Consider the following 16792-nt stretch of genomic DNA (forward strand, 5'->3'; position numbering starts at 1 on the left):
GCAAGCAGGGAACGTTGGGGATCGGACAGTGTCTCTGCAGGATTGGTGGGGGATCAATATACAGTAGTACTGCTTTTTTAATGTTTACACAGTACCATCAGTTTACCAACACCAGCAGTTTACAAGCACCAGCAGCATAGACCATAATTAAAATTGTACAATACTGTGGTTACAGTCTATGTGGTAAAGCCTATCATGATACCATGTAAAATATGTTCCTTATGTCTCTGAGACCAAACACCAGATCTTTGAAAAATCTTTCAAATTATTTTTAATAAAATATGATATCATTAGAATGTATATTGCAGTAAAATAATGCTGATATAAAATGTTAATCCTTGAGAATTGCATACTTTTACAACATCAAACGATCTGTTCTCTCGATATGAAAATATGCTTCTACCAAGAGGAAAAAAAATCTACATTTGTTACATCAAAATACAGCAGTCCTCCAAGTCCCACTAATAATTTGTTCGGGGATGACTACTATAAACTGAAAATACTGTAACTTGTGAACTCTATGAAAAACAGGTAATTGGTTCTAACACCTGAAAATAAAAGAATGAAAGAAAAATATATGGTTTATTAACACTGATGAAGCAAGTGCTTATACACTGCCTGTCCAAAAAAAAAGTCGCCACCTGGATTTAACTAAGCAAATAGTTATGAGCCTCCTATTGGATATTTACTGCATGGGCGATTATCTTTCAGCTGGCAACAAGTTATTTAACCCCAACTGGTGCAATGAGTTGCTTCTCATTTCTTAAACAACCATGTTGAAAGACACATTTCGTGGTCGTGGAAAAGATGTTAGTCTGTTTGAGAAGGGTCAAATCATTGGCATGCATCAAGCAGAGAAAACATCTAAGGAGATTGCAGAAACTACTAAAATTGGGTTAAGAACTGTCCAATGCATTATAAAAAACTGGAAGGATAGTGAAAACCCATCATATTCGAGGAAGAAATGTGGCGGGTAAAAAATCATGAATGATCGTGATCGGCGATCACTTAAACGTTTGGGTAATTCAAATCGAAGAAAAACAACAGTAGAACTAAGGGCTATGTTTAATAGTGAAAGTAAGAGCATTTCCACACGCACAATGCGAAGGGAACTCAAGGGATTGTGACTGAACAGCTGTGTAGCCGTAAGAAAACCACTAATCAGTGAGGCAAACCAGAAAAAGGGGTTTCAATTTACTAGGGAGCAATGGAAGAATGTCATGTGGTCTGATCAGTCAAGATTTACCCTGTTCCAGAGTGATAGGTGCATCAGGATAAGAAGAGAGGCAGCTGAAGTGATACACCCATCATGCCTAGTGCCTACTGTACAAGCCTGTGGGGGCAATGCTATGATCTGGGGTTGCTGCAGTTGGTCAGGTCTAGGTTCAGCAACAGTATGTGCTCCAAAAATGAGGTCAGCTGAACATACTGAATGACCAGGTTATTCCATCAATGGATTGTTTCTTCCCTGATGGCACGGGCATATTCCAAGATGACAATGCCAGGATTCATCAGGCTCAATTTGCGAAAGAGTGGTTCAGGGAGCATGAGACATCATTTTCACACATGGATTGGCCACCACAGAGACCAGACCTTAACCCCATTGAGAATCTTATTTTTTTTTTGGTGGCAACTTTTTTTTGGGGACAGGCAGTGTATATAAATGTCAGGCATAGATGCTGGACTCTGTAAATAGCTATCTTTTCTGAGAAAAGGACCTTCATTTCTGTGTGCCAGAAAATAAAATGGAGCTACCCACACCTGGTGTCCAGAGGAGCAGCTTATCCTGGCACAGATAGATACTGTAGCAGGCAGTGCCAGACATGTAGTATAGTACTGTTCTGTAGGGAGGAATTACTACACAGCCAATCCATGCATACATGTACACCTCAGTAATACAGGTGTTTCACCAGTGAAACAGCTATGCTGATAGGTTGGATCTTCCAGTCAATCACACCTGCCTCAGTTGAGCAGCGCCTAGGTTGAATGTGGTTTTAAGTTAAGATCGCCCAGGAGAGACTATTGTATGTTGACAATATTGTAACCTGAGATCTTTGCAACTTGAGGCCCCACTTTATTTGTATTTCATTACAATATTGGTGGTTTTCCAAAACGTATAATTGATTCTTGGATGGAGGCTCACATATGTAAATCTGAAAACACATACCATATAGAAAGGATATACTGTATGGAATTCTCTTTGGTGTCAAAAGTAATGCAAATTCCATGTAAATTGTGCTTTTCTCAATCTTGTTGACATTGTAGATTTTTTTTTTTATTAACAATGAAGCAAACACTTAGGGACATTAAAATCAAATAGTGAACTGTGTACAAAATGACAAATCTTGCATATGTGAGAATGTAAAGAAACTATTTGTAATATATGGAAAAAAAAACAACGGATCATTTCAGAGTTTTTGTGATTATTTAGTCTCCAAGCAACATTTTCTTTGTAAGTACTTTGGTCACATCTGTGTTTATGGCAGCCTTTGGACTTTAGTTGCAAGTGGATATGCTGACTCAAACACATCTTCCTCAATGCTTTCTTCAATTGGCTTCATCTTGGTAGAACCTCTCATGCAGGGGGATTGGTCTGTCAAGATGGTCAAACACAACACATTACTTTTTTGACACATTTTGGCATGTATTATGTTTATGCTGAGTTTGGAATTCTATGCTAGATAAAAGACTGCTCTTTTTGGACACACCTCTAGATGAGCCTCCTTCTGAAATTCCTTTACACAAACATTAACACGTTATTATTATTATTTTTGTATGGTCATCAGGGCTGGCTCCAGGTTCATGTTGGCCCTTGGGTGATAAAGTCTCAGTGGGCCCCCTTGTGGCATTATGTACGGCGCTTACAACAATAAAACTGCATGTATTATAGATTAAATACCTTACACAGAGCATTCTACAGAGCGGATATATGTGAATCAGTCCTTATGTGCCTACTTTTTTTTTCTACCCAGTGTTTCAGTCCCTCAGGTTTACTCACAGATATGTGCCACCTCACAGTAGATATGCCAAGATATGTGCCCCCTCACAGTAGATAAGCCAAGATATGTGCCCCCTTCACAGTAGATATCCCCAAATATGTGCCTCCTCACAGTAGATATGCCAAGATATGTGCCCCCTCACAGTAGATATGCCAAGATGTGTGCCCCCTTCACAGTAGATATGCCAAGATATGTGCCCTCTTACGGTGGATATGCCAAGATATGTGCCCAGTGCCCCCTTCACATTGGTTATGCCCAGATGTGTCCCCTTCACAGGAATTGAAAAAACAAACAATAAATACTCCTCGCCTCAATCACCTGGTTCCTCCCATGATCTGCGCTCCCCATCAGCAACAGCAGGATATTGTGACACATCGCACTGCTGTGTAGGAGGAGCAGAGGCTGATTCCCAGCCTGCCCCACTCCTCCTCCTACACAGATCAGCATGACGATGTGTGAGGACATCGTGCAGCTGCTGCTGTGGAGCGCTGGCAGCAAATAGTTCCCTGCTTCAGTGGCGTGCCTAGGGTGTTTGGCACTCGGGGTGGGTCCTTTCTCTGGCACCCCTTCCCCAATATTTTTTTAAAAAATTGTACCCCCTCACAGTAGTATTGGCCTCATTGTACAACCTTTACAGTAGGTTTGTACAGATGTGTGCCCCCTCACAGTAGTTATGCCCTCTCTGTGCCCCTTTCACAGTTGTAATGCCCTATCTGTGCCCCCTTCACAGTCATAATCCCCATTGTGCCCCCTTCATAGTAATAATCCCACATTGTGCCCCTTCATAGTAATAATCCCCACTGTGCCCCCTTTATAGTAATAATGCCCATTGTGCCCCTTAATAGTAGTAATGCCCTCTGTGCCCTTCACAGTAATAATGCCCATTGTGCCTCCTTTATAGTAGTAGTGCCCATTGTGCCCCCTTCACAGTAATAACGCCCATTGTGCCCCCTTCACAGTAATAACGCCCATTGTGCCCCCTTCACAGTAATAATAATAATGCCCAATGTGCCCCCTTCATTGTAATAATGCCCTCTGGCTCTGTGCCCCCTCCATAGTTGAAATGCCCATTGTGCCCCCTTCACATTAGTAATGCTCTCTGTGCCCCCTCCATAGTAATAAAGACCTCTGTGCCCCCTCCATAGTAATAAAGTCCTCTGTGCCCCCTCCATAGTAATAAAGTCCTCTGTGCCCCCTCCATAGTAATAAAGTCCTCTGTGCCCCCTCTGTATAAAAATAAATAAATAAAACACAGTAACTACTCACCTTGTCCTGTTCCTGAAGCTCACAGTCCTCTCTTCCCTGCAGGCACAGATCGCTCTGCAGAACGGTGTGGGCGGAGCTTCTGCAGATTTCCGGGCTGTAGGGAGTCTACAGCCCGGAAATCTGCAGAAGCTCCGCCCACACAGTTCTGCAGAGCGATCTGTGCCTGCAGGGAAGAGAGGACTGTGAGCTTCAGGAACAGGACAAGGTGAGTAGTTACTGTGTTTTATTTATTTAGCCCACACAGGCCGGCAGCGCGATCTCTGCCTGCAGGCTGAATGGTGGAGCAGGGAGAAGTCTTCCTGCTTCACCATTCAGAGTGCCGCCGGCCTGAAGGAGGGGAGGAGCGCGGGGAGCTGAGCGGTGAGTGACAGGACCCAGCTCCCTGCGCTCCAGCAATGAGCGTTTCCATCTGTATTGATGGAAGCGCTCATTGCTTCTGTGACCTGGCACCCTCTGAGAGCCGGCACCTGGGGCGAACCCCCCGGCCCTTAGCACGCCACTGCCCTGCTTCTAGTGCTTCAAAATTATAATCAGCTGTGCAGTGGGCCCCTGCAGGAGCTGTGGGCCCCGGCACTTGCCTGGGTATGCTGGGTGCTGACGCCGGCCTTGATGGTGATGCTGTAAGTTATTAAAATATAATTTGTGAAATGAATGCATTTTTTGTACATATATTAACTAAATGTAGGGAAAGAAAAAGCAACTGTGCATATAATAAATGTTCAGAAGCACATTTTATAATGAGCCAATATGGTAATAAAATGAGGAAAAGTTAACCTCCAAAAGAACATGAAAGGTAAGGAAAGTAATGATAAGTGGACTTTTCAAATAGTCTGCAATGCTTGCCACATATTACTAGACATTACAAGCAGGGCTGGGACAAGGCCATTTGGTGCCCAGGGCGAAGATGGCAAACTGCGCCCCCCCCCGTTTTTAAGAAAGAATCAATGTTGTTTCAAAACAAGAATATACTTAAAGCAATAGAACAAAGGACTGTGGGACTTTGAAAGTCACAGACACTATAAAGTTCCCCCCCATCATCATGTGCCAGTATAAAGTCCCCCCCATCATCATGTGCCAGTTTTGTAATAAGCCCCCCCAATGTGCCAGTAACACTATTGTAAAAAAAAACAAAAAAAAAAACACTTATACTTACCTAAGTGTCAGCGATGCGATGCAGCCTCTTCCTGTGTCCCACGCTGTAATGTAAGGCTCAGGCGGCACGATGACGTCATTGCGCCGGCCTCTGATATGTTGCCGGCCTAGTGCCTGCAGCCAGGGGCGTACATAAAAATCACTGGGCCCCATAGCAGGAATCTAAATTGGGCCCCCATTCCCCTTTTATAGCCCCTCCCTTTGTTCCATGAACTATTCTTGCTGCTGCGTTTTATAATTTATGCCATCAGGGCCGGAATGGGATTACAAAACAGCCCTGGCACACAAAAGAGGTATAATAGATGCAGATGTATATTATATACAGCAGTGTACAGTTATGTGAGGTACGCGGTATAATAGATGCAGTGTGTACAGGTATATAGTATATTCCCTAGTGTTCTGATATGTGAGGTACAGGGTATAATAGATGCAGTGTGTACAGGTATATAGTATATACAGCAGTGTACTGATATGTGAGGTACGGGGTATAATATATGCAGTGTATACAGTATATACAGTAGTGTAATATGTGAGGTACGAGGTATAATAGATGCAGTGTGTACAGGTATATAGTAAATACAGCAGTGTATTGACACCTCGTACCTCACATATCAGTACACTGCTGTATATACTATATATCTGTACACACTGCATCTATTATACCTCGTACCTCACATATATAGTATATACAGAAGTGTACTGATATCTGTACACACAGCATCTATTATACCTCATACCTCACATATCAGTGCACTGCGGTATATACTATATATCTGTACATATTGCATGTATAATACTGTGTAATATATGCAGTGTGTGTGCATGTATGTGTGTATATATATATATATATATATATATATACACAGAGCAGTGTATTGATGTGACACATAGAAGGTATAATACTGTAGATGCAGTGTTTATAGAAATATGTGGTCAGTTATGCATTATAGTCACTGTGAGGTACATGAGGTAGTGGTAACTGTCTGAAGTAGTATACATGAGTGAGCAATGAGTAAAAACAGGGCATGGAGGGGGGGGGGGGGGGTAAATGATGAAAAGTGGAGGACCTCCTCTTACCTCTCCATTCCAGTCTGTATGGATCAATACAGAGCTGCTTGTGAACTTTTAATACTTGCTGTTAGGTGTTGAAGGACCTGTGATGATGTCATCACAGGTCCTGGCAGATGTACCTTTGAAACCTAGGAACTACACCATTTTTGGTGCAGTTCCTTTGCTAGATTCTGCAGGACCTGTGATGTTGAAGATGATGTCATCACAGGTCCTGGCAGATGCACTGTTCTAACCTGGGAACTACACTTTACACTGTGCAGTTCCCTTACAGGACCTGTGATGACATCATCAAAGGTCCTTTAGCTTTAGAAAGGTAAACAGGAGTAATTAGGGGGCGGGGCCTCTCCTCCACTTCGGTGCCTGCCTGCAGCCTATCAGAGGAAAGGGAAGGGACACGCCTCTCCCTCCCCTGCACCTCCGCTGGCACAGACAGTTTACAATGGAGATGAGCGCAATGGAAGCGCTCATCTCCCTGTGCCCGGCGGCGGCTGCTCACTTGGGGGGGGGGGGGGGGGGTCATTTTAGTTGGGGGGGCACATGGGGGGGCACAGCATGATGTAGGGGGGGCCGTGGCTGGCACTTCACCTGCGCCCCCCTCCTGTCCGCAAATGGTAGCGCCCAGGGCACCCGCTCCTTCGGCCCCTGCCTTGTACCGGCCCTGATTACAAGAATCTAGACAACTTAATAAAAAGTGCACAAAGTCCATTTAGGCAAATAGCGTTTCCAGAGTCAGTCAGATTTGAATTCTAAAGCTTCACAGAAAACTTAAAGTGACAATGTAGAAAAAACCCTACTTTGTCACTTCTGTACAAAGGTGTTAGGTCCATAACCCACCCTAAAATGTATACTTACTTGGTCTCCCCCATTCTAGAGATCCATGGAGGTCTTCATATGGGAGGCGCCTTTACAATGACTGCTGATCAAGTTTAGGAAGCCTAGGAATCTTTACAGGAAATCAGTATCTCATGACAGTCTCTGTTCAGACCTGATCACTCAGCTGAATGTACTGTGCGTCTGAAGATGTCCATGGATCTCTAGAGTGACAGCTAACAGGAGAATTTGGGGGTGGGGTGAGAGTGTTAAAAGTTGTAAGAGTGTTAGCCAATTGCCAGATAGAGGAGCATCTATGCAGCATCAATCCTAGGTCATCAGTATGTGTTCGTGGGGGTCCAACACTTGGCAACCCCACCGATCAGCTGTTTGAAGAGGCAGCCATGCGCTGGTGAGCACTATGGCCTCCGAGCAGCTTAAAAAGTACCGCACCATCCATTGGATAGCAGCTTAGCTCCATTCACTTAAACAGACGGAGCTGCGCCTAAGTCATGTGACCAAGGAACATGACGTCACTGTCATTAGAAGAAGCTGCGGCGATCACAGAGCACCACTGTCTCTTCAAATGGCAGCTCAACAGGGGTGCTGTGAGTTGGACCCCAAAAGTCAGATACTGATGACACATCCTGAGGATATGAAGAATTGGAAGGCTGAGCACTCACCACCTGGGCCAAACTGAGGCATGTGCACATATAAGTGGTGGTCAACGATATTTATTATTATGCCTGATGCAGATACAACAGCTAAAATATAGAGTACTAAAACAATAATGCTAAAATCTAACTAGTGATAAAACAATATATTTAAAATAATGGCTGAGATGAGAAAGGCATCATACAAGTATAGAACATAATATAAGGTATATATTATAATACAATAAAGGATGGTATAAATGTCTCCAATGGCATATAAAACCCTTAAGAATGAATATTATCAATGTTCTAAAATTCCAATGTTCTGAAGTTCGATATTCTCTAAATATTCGCTGATAAAGTGCCCAGTATTTTTTCGAATGAATGTCTAGACAAAATTCGTATTCGATATGCTTTATTCGATTATTGTGACAAATTCGACAAATATTCGCTGAGTGAAAAGCTGTGATTACACCTCTCGATATAATTCAATTGCCGTCTGACTTGAGCACACAGTGGCGTCCCACGTGGCTAGCAATATCAGATCTGGCGGTACCTGATTATGATTAGTCAGCTGGAGCAGTTCAAGTGGTTCTGCGGTCACCAATATAGACAATCTCCAGCGGTCTTCCCAACTTTTTCCAGATATGGGGAATCTCCAGTAGGGTCTCGCAGTTATCAGGACCGAATTTTTTTGAAAAAGTTGGGAAGACCGCTGGAGATTGTCTATATTGGTGACCGCAGAACCACTTGAACTGCTCCAGCTGACTAATCATAATCAGGTACCGCCAGATCTGATATTGCTAGCCACGTGGGACGCCACTGTGTGCTCAAGTCAGACGGCAATTGAATTATATCGAGAGGTGTAATCACAGCTTTTCACTCAGCGAATATTGGTCGAATTTGTCACAATAATCAAATAGAGCATATCGAATACGAATTTTGTCTAGACATTCATTCGAAAAAATACTGGGCACTTTATCGGCGAATATTTATAGAATATTGAACTTCAGAACATTGGAATTTTAGAACACTGATAATATTCATTCTTAAGGGTTTTATATGCCATTGGAGACATTTATACCATCCTTTATTGTATTATAATATATACCTTATATTATGTTATATACTTGTATGATGCCTTTCTCATCTCAGCCATTATTTTAAATGTATTGTTTTATCACTAGTTAGATTTTAGCATTATTGTTTTAGTACTCTATATTTTAGCTGTTGTATCTGCATCAGGCATAATAATAAATATCGTGACCACCACTTATATGTGTACGTACCTCTGTTTGGCCCAGGTGGTGAGTGCTCAGCCTTCCAATTCTTCACATTTTTAATTATTCCTATGACTGGGTGAATCATTTAGGCTTTGTAGCACCCAATCCATAGCTATAGACAGAGTGAGCCACCACATTTTATACTTACATCCTGAGGATAGTTTACCCATATTAAACACTTGGACAAGCCCTTTAATTCTTTCAGGACCAAGACAATTTGGTTTTATAGAAAAGGTTCAGATTTTGCACTTTAACTACATTTCTTTTTTGTTTTTTGCAATTTAGATTTTTTAGATTGCTCAGACCTCAATCTTTTCATGATGATGCCTCAGAAAAATTCATAATTAGAGCTCAGTAGGCATTCTTCTCCTGATGCATACAGTCCCTCCCTCCTACTGTGTAATCACTGATTATCACAGCAAACTGCACTGTGACACACACTACAATACCCTGCTGTGTAGGATTATTTTCTCCTACACCGTGGCAGCCAACTTAATAAACAGGAATGCAGGACATTTAGAGGTGGTCAACATATGCCTGCCATGACACTTAATGCACAAAGCAATATCATAAAATGCTGCAAGAAAAAGACCAAAGATATAGGGATACAAATCGAGAAAATTTAACATATATGGTCATTATGGATTAACACCTCAAGATCTGCATCTATGAAACTTGTGCAAGAAAGTTTAGGATTACTTTCCCAATGCCCCTGAGTGAGTACTGCACATTTTAGTAGCTATAGGAGGTAAGAAATAGATATTTCTCTTTTAAAGATTACAGTTGCACATGTGCAGATTATACACTATCCCTTATGGCTAAATCAATATACCTTTAATTGTGATTTATTCTGCAAGCTCCTTTTACTAATACAAGAAAAAATTACACAGTATTTTTTTCCAGTTGAGCCTCATTCCTAGTCCCATATGTACACAGTTAAAGTGATTACCCCATTACAGCAGTTTATCCACAAACTAGGACATAAATGCTCAGCTATCTCTGGCAGCCTAACAGAGTTGAATGGTGGAGGCCCAGTGATCATATCCAAGACGATCAGACACTTATCCCCTCTCCTTTAGGTAAGGGATAAGTTGCTGTAATGGGACAACACATTTAAGGGTTATATCTGAACATGATTCTGTTAGTATCTGTCCAGAGATATATATAAGGGTCGGGAGATATGTCCTATTTTCTTAAAGGTGTATTCCATTTTCTGTTTGCACTGGCCCCACATAACACCATGTGACTATGGCTGACAGTTGGCTGAGCCCGACTACTTGTGTTGGCCCATCTGCTACAAATTTAGAACCACCTATAAGTTGGAGACACTTTTGTTTCTTCTAGGGCCACTTTAAGTTCCCAATCTGACCCTCAGGGTGGCCTCCTCAGAGAACTACCCTTTGAGAGGTTTCTCTGTACACATTTGAATAAACTTGAAGCAGCGTTATTTGAGGAAAAATAGAAGACGTTATACTACTTAAACTACAGGTTTGTTACAAATTTGACCAAATACATTTTCAGCGCAATTCTATTGTTTTCTACAAGTTTTAGGAAAGCGAGATTTTATGGAGGCCTCTGTAAATCAACCATTAGTGGAGGTAGTGGGAGCTCATGAATAACTCTGACTCTTCACATGCATCTTGCAACTCTTCTCCAGCACATGCTGCAGAGATTACACTTTAAGTTCATGGAAACCAGTTCATACTAGCATATGAGTGACAAATTGCTGATATCAGAGTGTCTGTCACACTAGCGATCACCTGTTCACCATGGTTCTAGCTTCTCTGTATCATGTTAATTCACTGGAAAACCTCCATGTTGCCATTTATTTTCCCCTCAAGGGAAATGTAGTGTCACATGGTTTCTACTCAAAAACATGGCAACAGTGTTGAGTCTGCGAAAGCTGGAGTTCCTTTTTAGTAATGACTCTTGGCTGATGTGCAGATGTCTAAGAGATGTTAATATGTAATGCTGTCAAATCATCCCTGGTAGTCTCCACTGACCAAGACATGTCTCTGTAAGCTATGTAACTCACATTTTTTAATTATTGTATATTCTCAGACACAGATTAATAAGCATTTGTCTTTAGCAAAATATAGCAAAAATGCATCATTAGAAATGTGACAAAATTAAAGCCATTATTAATCACATTTTAAAAACAAGCCATCACAAGCAAATAGAGCCTGCATTTCCATATATATTTCAAATTCAATAACCATGTTGTCCCAAATAAATCCAGTCTAAACATACTGGCATCTTATGAAAAAAAAAAAAAAGTCATTACAATGATTTTAAGTGTACATGGTACAATTCAATACCATTCAAGTTCAGGTCTGTCGGTATCAACAAGTCATTTGAGTAAATTTTGAGGTGTAATTACCAATAGAAATAACAAGAAATGAGGCATCATTCAAAAACACCTATCAATAAAGAATTAATATACATATGCAGGTCTAGTCAATGACCTACACTAGATAATATTGAAGGGAACCTGTCACACTGAACGTGGTGTCTGATCTGTAGGTAGCATATTATAGAGCAGAAAAAGCTGAATACAACTTGATTTTCATTGAAATCCCTGCTATTTCTAGGCTTAGGAATCTAATGGATGGTCCATAGGCAGCCTTCCCTCTATTAGTGTGCATGCAGACATAGCTGTCAATCACTGAGTAGGACCACCCAATGGACTCATTTCCATAGAGAAAGAAGAAATGTAAAGTTTTAAAAAAAAAAACGAACACCAGATGCTACAGCTTTTTTTCCTGCTAGACCCCTTTGTAGTGCCGCTATGCCCTTCTTTGTTTTCTGGCACCCAATATGTAAATTATCATTGTTAGGCCTCATGCACACGACCGTTGTTCTGGTCCGCATCCGAGCCTATTCACTTCAATGGGGCCGCAAAAGATGCGGACAGCACTCCGTGTGCTGTCCGCATCCGTTGCTCCGTTCTGTGGCCCTGCAAAAAAATATATAAGATGTCCTATTCTTGTCTGTTTTGCAGACAAGAATAAGCATTTCTACAATGGGCTGCCTGTTCCGTTCCGCAAATTGCAGAAGGCTTCCGTGTTTTGCGGATCCTCAATTTGCGGACCGCAAAGAACGGAACGGTCGCATGCATGAGGCCTTACAGGGAGGAAAAGATCTCGGCTCAGCTCAGTGGGCGTCTCCTTATCCTTGGCTGTGACGCTGTCCAATCGCAGCGGACAGCTCCACAGCCAGGGAGAACAGGCTATGTAAGCGAGTATAGTACGTGATGTACATGCTTACATAACATTTACCAAATCTCATGAGAATAGCACATCCTCTCCCTGGCTGTGGTCAGCTGCGAATGGACAACATCACAGCCAGGGAGAAGGAGACGCCCACTGAGGAGAGCTGAGATCTCTTCCTCCCTGTACCAATAGTAGTAATTTACATATTGGGCACCAGAAAACAAAGAGGGGCATAACGGCACAACAGAGGGGTCTATCAGAAAAAAAAGCTGGATCATCTGCAGCAGGTGGACTATTATATAAGGTATTTGGTTTAAATAAAACACCCATGAAACGTCATCTTTAAAAGTATAAATTACAAGTTAAACTGAACCTTTTCCCACTATATATCTATATATAACATGATAACTATATATCAAGCTTCTCCTCTTGCTCTGTATGTGCTTCCTATAGAACAGACATGATGTGCAATGTCATAGTGTAGGTTCAAATTAACAGGTAATATTACACAAAATAAGGGTCTATTCACACGTCCGTGAATGTGTCCGCATCCGTTCCGCAATTTGCGGAACGGATGCGGACCCATTCATTCTCTATGGGGCAGGAATGGATGCGGACAGCACACAGTCTGCTGTCCGCATCCGCATTTCCAGAGCGCGCCCCCCATCTTCCGGTCTGCGGCTCCGGAAAAAAATAGAACATGTCCTATTCTTGTCTGCAATTGCGGACAAGAATAGGCAGTTCTATGGGGGTGCGGCCGGGTGTATTGCGGATCCGCAATACACTACGGACGTGTGAATGGACCCTAAAAGAGGTCAGGCTATGTATAGACTTTCCTGACATAGAATAATAAAAGAATACCAAAGGTAGTAAAGTCTGTTCTCTTCAGCAGTTCAGTCACATATCTAGTTCCTATTAACAGATCCCAGTATTTTGGTGGCCTTTTAAGTAAGGTACATGAGTGTTGCCCAACAGTCCTTAACATCTGGGGAAACAAGTATCAGGTCTAATGGATTCGTTTCATTCAGAGAAAGGTCAGTCCAGAGGTATCTGATATTTACAGAATCTCTTCCTTTCTAAAGAACCTGTCACCACAAAATGCAGTGCTATCTGCAGGCAACAGGATATAGAGCAGGAGATGAGCAGATTGATTTTGTGGGAAAAGATTCTATAAATCTTATAATTTTATACACTAAAAGGGGTTTTCCGAGACATAAATACTGATGACCTATCCTCTGGATAAGTCATCAGCTGATTGGTGGACGTCCAACACCCGGGACCCCCACCGATCAGCTGTTTGAGAAGGCATCAGCCTTTGCAGTAACACCGCCTCCTTCTCTCAGCTTTTCCTAGGCCAGTGACAACACATTCATTGGTCACACAGCCTAGGCGCACTTCAGCCCCATAGAAGTGAATGGGACTGAGCACCGATCAGATAATGATGACATATTCAGAGGATAGATCACCAGTATTTAAGTCTCGGAAAAACGTTTTAAGTCTCTGCTCTTTCTGAGCTCAAGATGGCCAATTTGGCTGTTATAAGTGACTGATAGCATTCTCTGTGTGTGTGTATACAGGTATAGCTGTCCCTTTTATGACACCACTTGTGTACAACAAACTCAGAAAGAGAAGAGTTTAAATGTATATATTATATGTTTTACTGAATCTTTTCTCACAAAACTATAAATCCATCTGCTCAGCTCCTCCTGTCTTGTAACATGCTGCCTGTAGATTGCAGTGATAGGGTGTGTTTAACCCCCCTTCCCTTCCCAATAGTCACATTGAAATTGAAAAAACACTCCCGAAAATGTCACTTTTCTATTGCACATTTTGATTGATGGGTGAAAGGGGATTGATAGCATGCACGGGTCCATGCAACCCTCCTCCTAGGGTTATGTGGAGATAAAACAAGGAAATACATTTTTAGGCCCCATTCACATGTCCGCAATTTCGTTCCGCATTTTGCGGAACGGAATTGCGGACCCATTCATTTTTATGGGGCAGCACGATGTGCTGCCTGGATATGCAATTGCGGACCCGCACTTCCGGGTCCGCAATTCTGTTCCCCCAAAAAATAGAACATGTCCTATTCTTGTCCGCAATTGCGGACAAGAATAGGCATAATCTATTAATGCCGGCAATGTGCGGTCCGCAAAATGCGGAACGTACATTGCCGCTGTCAGTGTTTTGCGGATCCGCAAAACACACACGGATGTGTGAATGGACCCTTATTCTCTCCTCCTGTAGCCTGTCAGCACTCCCCCACTGCCTTCTCTCCTCCATGTTGACTGAGATCACAGATCTTGGTCTTGTTTAAAATACTAAATTATCATTGTTAAAACAAGACCAAAATTGTGGTTGTAGGTCAATGACAGCCTAAGAAATAGCCCTCTGAAGCAACCTCCCTTTTGCAGCGACACAGCCCCAAGCAGTGTTCATTTAAAATGGTATTGTCCTTTTCTGCATGCATAAACATTGTTCAGATGATCCCATTGAGGGAGGGAAGGTCAAGTGACATGCACATGCAGCCAAGCTAAACATGCATTTTAATGGAGGGTTGGCGCAAGTAGGTGTTTAGCCACCACCTATACAGTATAATAATAGCTGCTGGTAAATCCGCCAAAAGTTATGTAGAGGTACCGGCCTGTACGTAACTTCACAGTATCCAGCACCAGTCTAAATGTAAACCAGCTGGCTTAAATTTAGACCATTTTCTACGCCTAAACAGGCATACAGTAGAAATTGAAGCATGAGACGGGCCTGCCAGCCCGTCCCTTTTACCATCACAGCCACATTTTTTACACCTGGCGTGAGTGGGGAAAAGTCACAGATTGCAATGCAAATAAGCATTTTAATGCAATTTGCGGCAGAAATACATCTAATACAGGTTTATTTCTGATAGTAAATGACCCCTTATATATGCTTGCTTTTTGCAAACCTTATACAAAAGTCAAGTATATTCAAATGTGCATATTGTAATAAAACATGTCTATTCCTTGCAGCCAGTGAGTGGACAGCTCATTTGCGACAGCTATGGATTAGCAGATAAAATAGAGAATGACAATGAAAAAATAGTTAGAAATATAAAACACTTTGTTAAAAGATAATGGAAATAGTGAAAAAGTCAGAAATAAAGTTTCAAGGTAGAAGATAATGTTACATACAAGGAGTCACATCATCATATTTTGCTAAACAATACATAAAAGATGCTGAAAACACGAAATAACAGTTTTTGTTAATATTAATTTAACAACTAATTACTTTAGTACTTTGGATATGACTGAATTAGATCTGTACTATTCCGTCAATGACCTAGTATTGTAACTGCATTGATTAAAAGCCTCATAAATATTCTTCTAAGATGTACCCATTAGTACCTGGTGAGTAGTTCTCGTATATTTATGAAGTTATCAACAGAAAACACCATGCGTCACACGACCCATTCCATATGAAATATAGAACTCTTGGTGGTTATTTCCTTAATGTAAAAGCATATGGTTAGTATTCCTTAGTCAGCAAACACTTAACACACATTAGTCTTGGCATTACAATACTTAAAAGAGCAACCCTGTAAACAAAAAGAAAATAATTGATTACATTACTTGATTTATCAAAGTATGTGACTATATGGTAGCTAAGTACAATATAAAAATGGAATAATTCATAAAGAAGTAGGAACTTTATATACTATATGAATATATGGTTAAAGAATTACCAAAGTATGTGACTATATGGTAGCTAAGTACAATATAAAAATTGAATAATTCATAAATTAGTAAGAAGTTTATAAACTATATGAAGTTATGCTTAATTGGTCAGAAACTTAACAAATCTTTGCATAAATCAATAGTATAGGCAATTATAAGAAACTTTGTAATACATGTAATCAGAGAAAAATGGCTTTTTCTCCACTTATCAGCTCTTTTACGTCCTCCGTGTAACTAACCTTCTCCATCTTAAGTGAGATGAATTTCAGCTTACTCCTCCTCCCCTCTCTATGGACCTCTATGGGTAGTTTGTAATGTGATCCTTTAGGGCTTTGAAAGTATGCCCCAGTGATTGATCATTTAAATCTAAATAATACTGCTGCACCCCCATATTCAATCATCTGGCAGCATCTTGCTGCTGTGTGATCAGGTAATATTTGAATGTATCCTTACTGTGGGCCCCCCAAAAATTATATTTTCATTTTTAGACTTTCAGAGAAACCCCTTAAATCATAAGTCCCCCTTTGCTGAGATTTGCCATAACATTAAAAATTGTGTAGAGTGTTGATGCTCAGAACCTCCAAGCTCCAATTTGTAGCCATATTTTGATTTTGGTACTGTCAGAATTTTGAATTGAAT

General features: G+C 41.3%; 1 protein-coding gene across 3 annotated transcripts in view; it reads right to left on the reverse strand.

The window, feature by feature from the left end:
- Window positions 1–1615: 1615 nt before the first annotated feature.
- BVES (blood vessel epicardial substance) overlaps window positions 1616–16792 on the reverse strand; it is a 123256-nt gene continuing 108079 nt past the window's right edge. The window contains exons 8-9 of one of the 3 annotated variants that reach the window (XM_040428812.1): window positions 15824–15924; window positions 2465–2593 (exon numbers count right to left, since the gene is read on the reverse strand). In XM_040428812.1, coding sequence (XP_040284746.1) covers window positions 15857–15924 — 68 coding nt within the window. In that variant the 3' untranslated portion in view covers window positions 2465–2593; window positions 15824–15856. Of the gene's footprint in view, window positions 2594–15823; window positions 16015–16792 lie in introns of those variants that run through there. The other 2 variants (XM_040428811.1, XM_040428813.1) reach the window with 2 other exon arrangements.

The sequence above is a fragment of the Bufo bufo genome, chromosome 4 (assembly GCF_905171765.1).
Source record: "Bufo bufo chromosome 4, aBufBuf1.1, whole genome shotgun sequence".
In the NCBI taxonomy this organism is placed as follows: domain Eukaryota; kingdom Metazoa; phylum Chordata; class Amphibia; order Anura; family Bufonidae; genus Bufo; species Bufo bufo.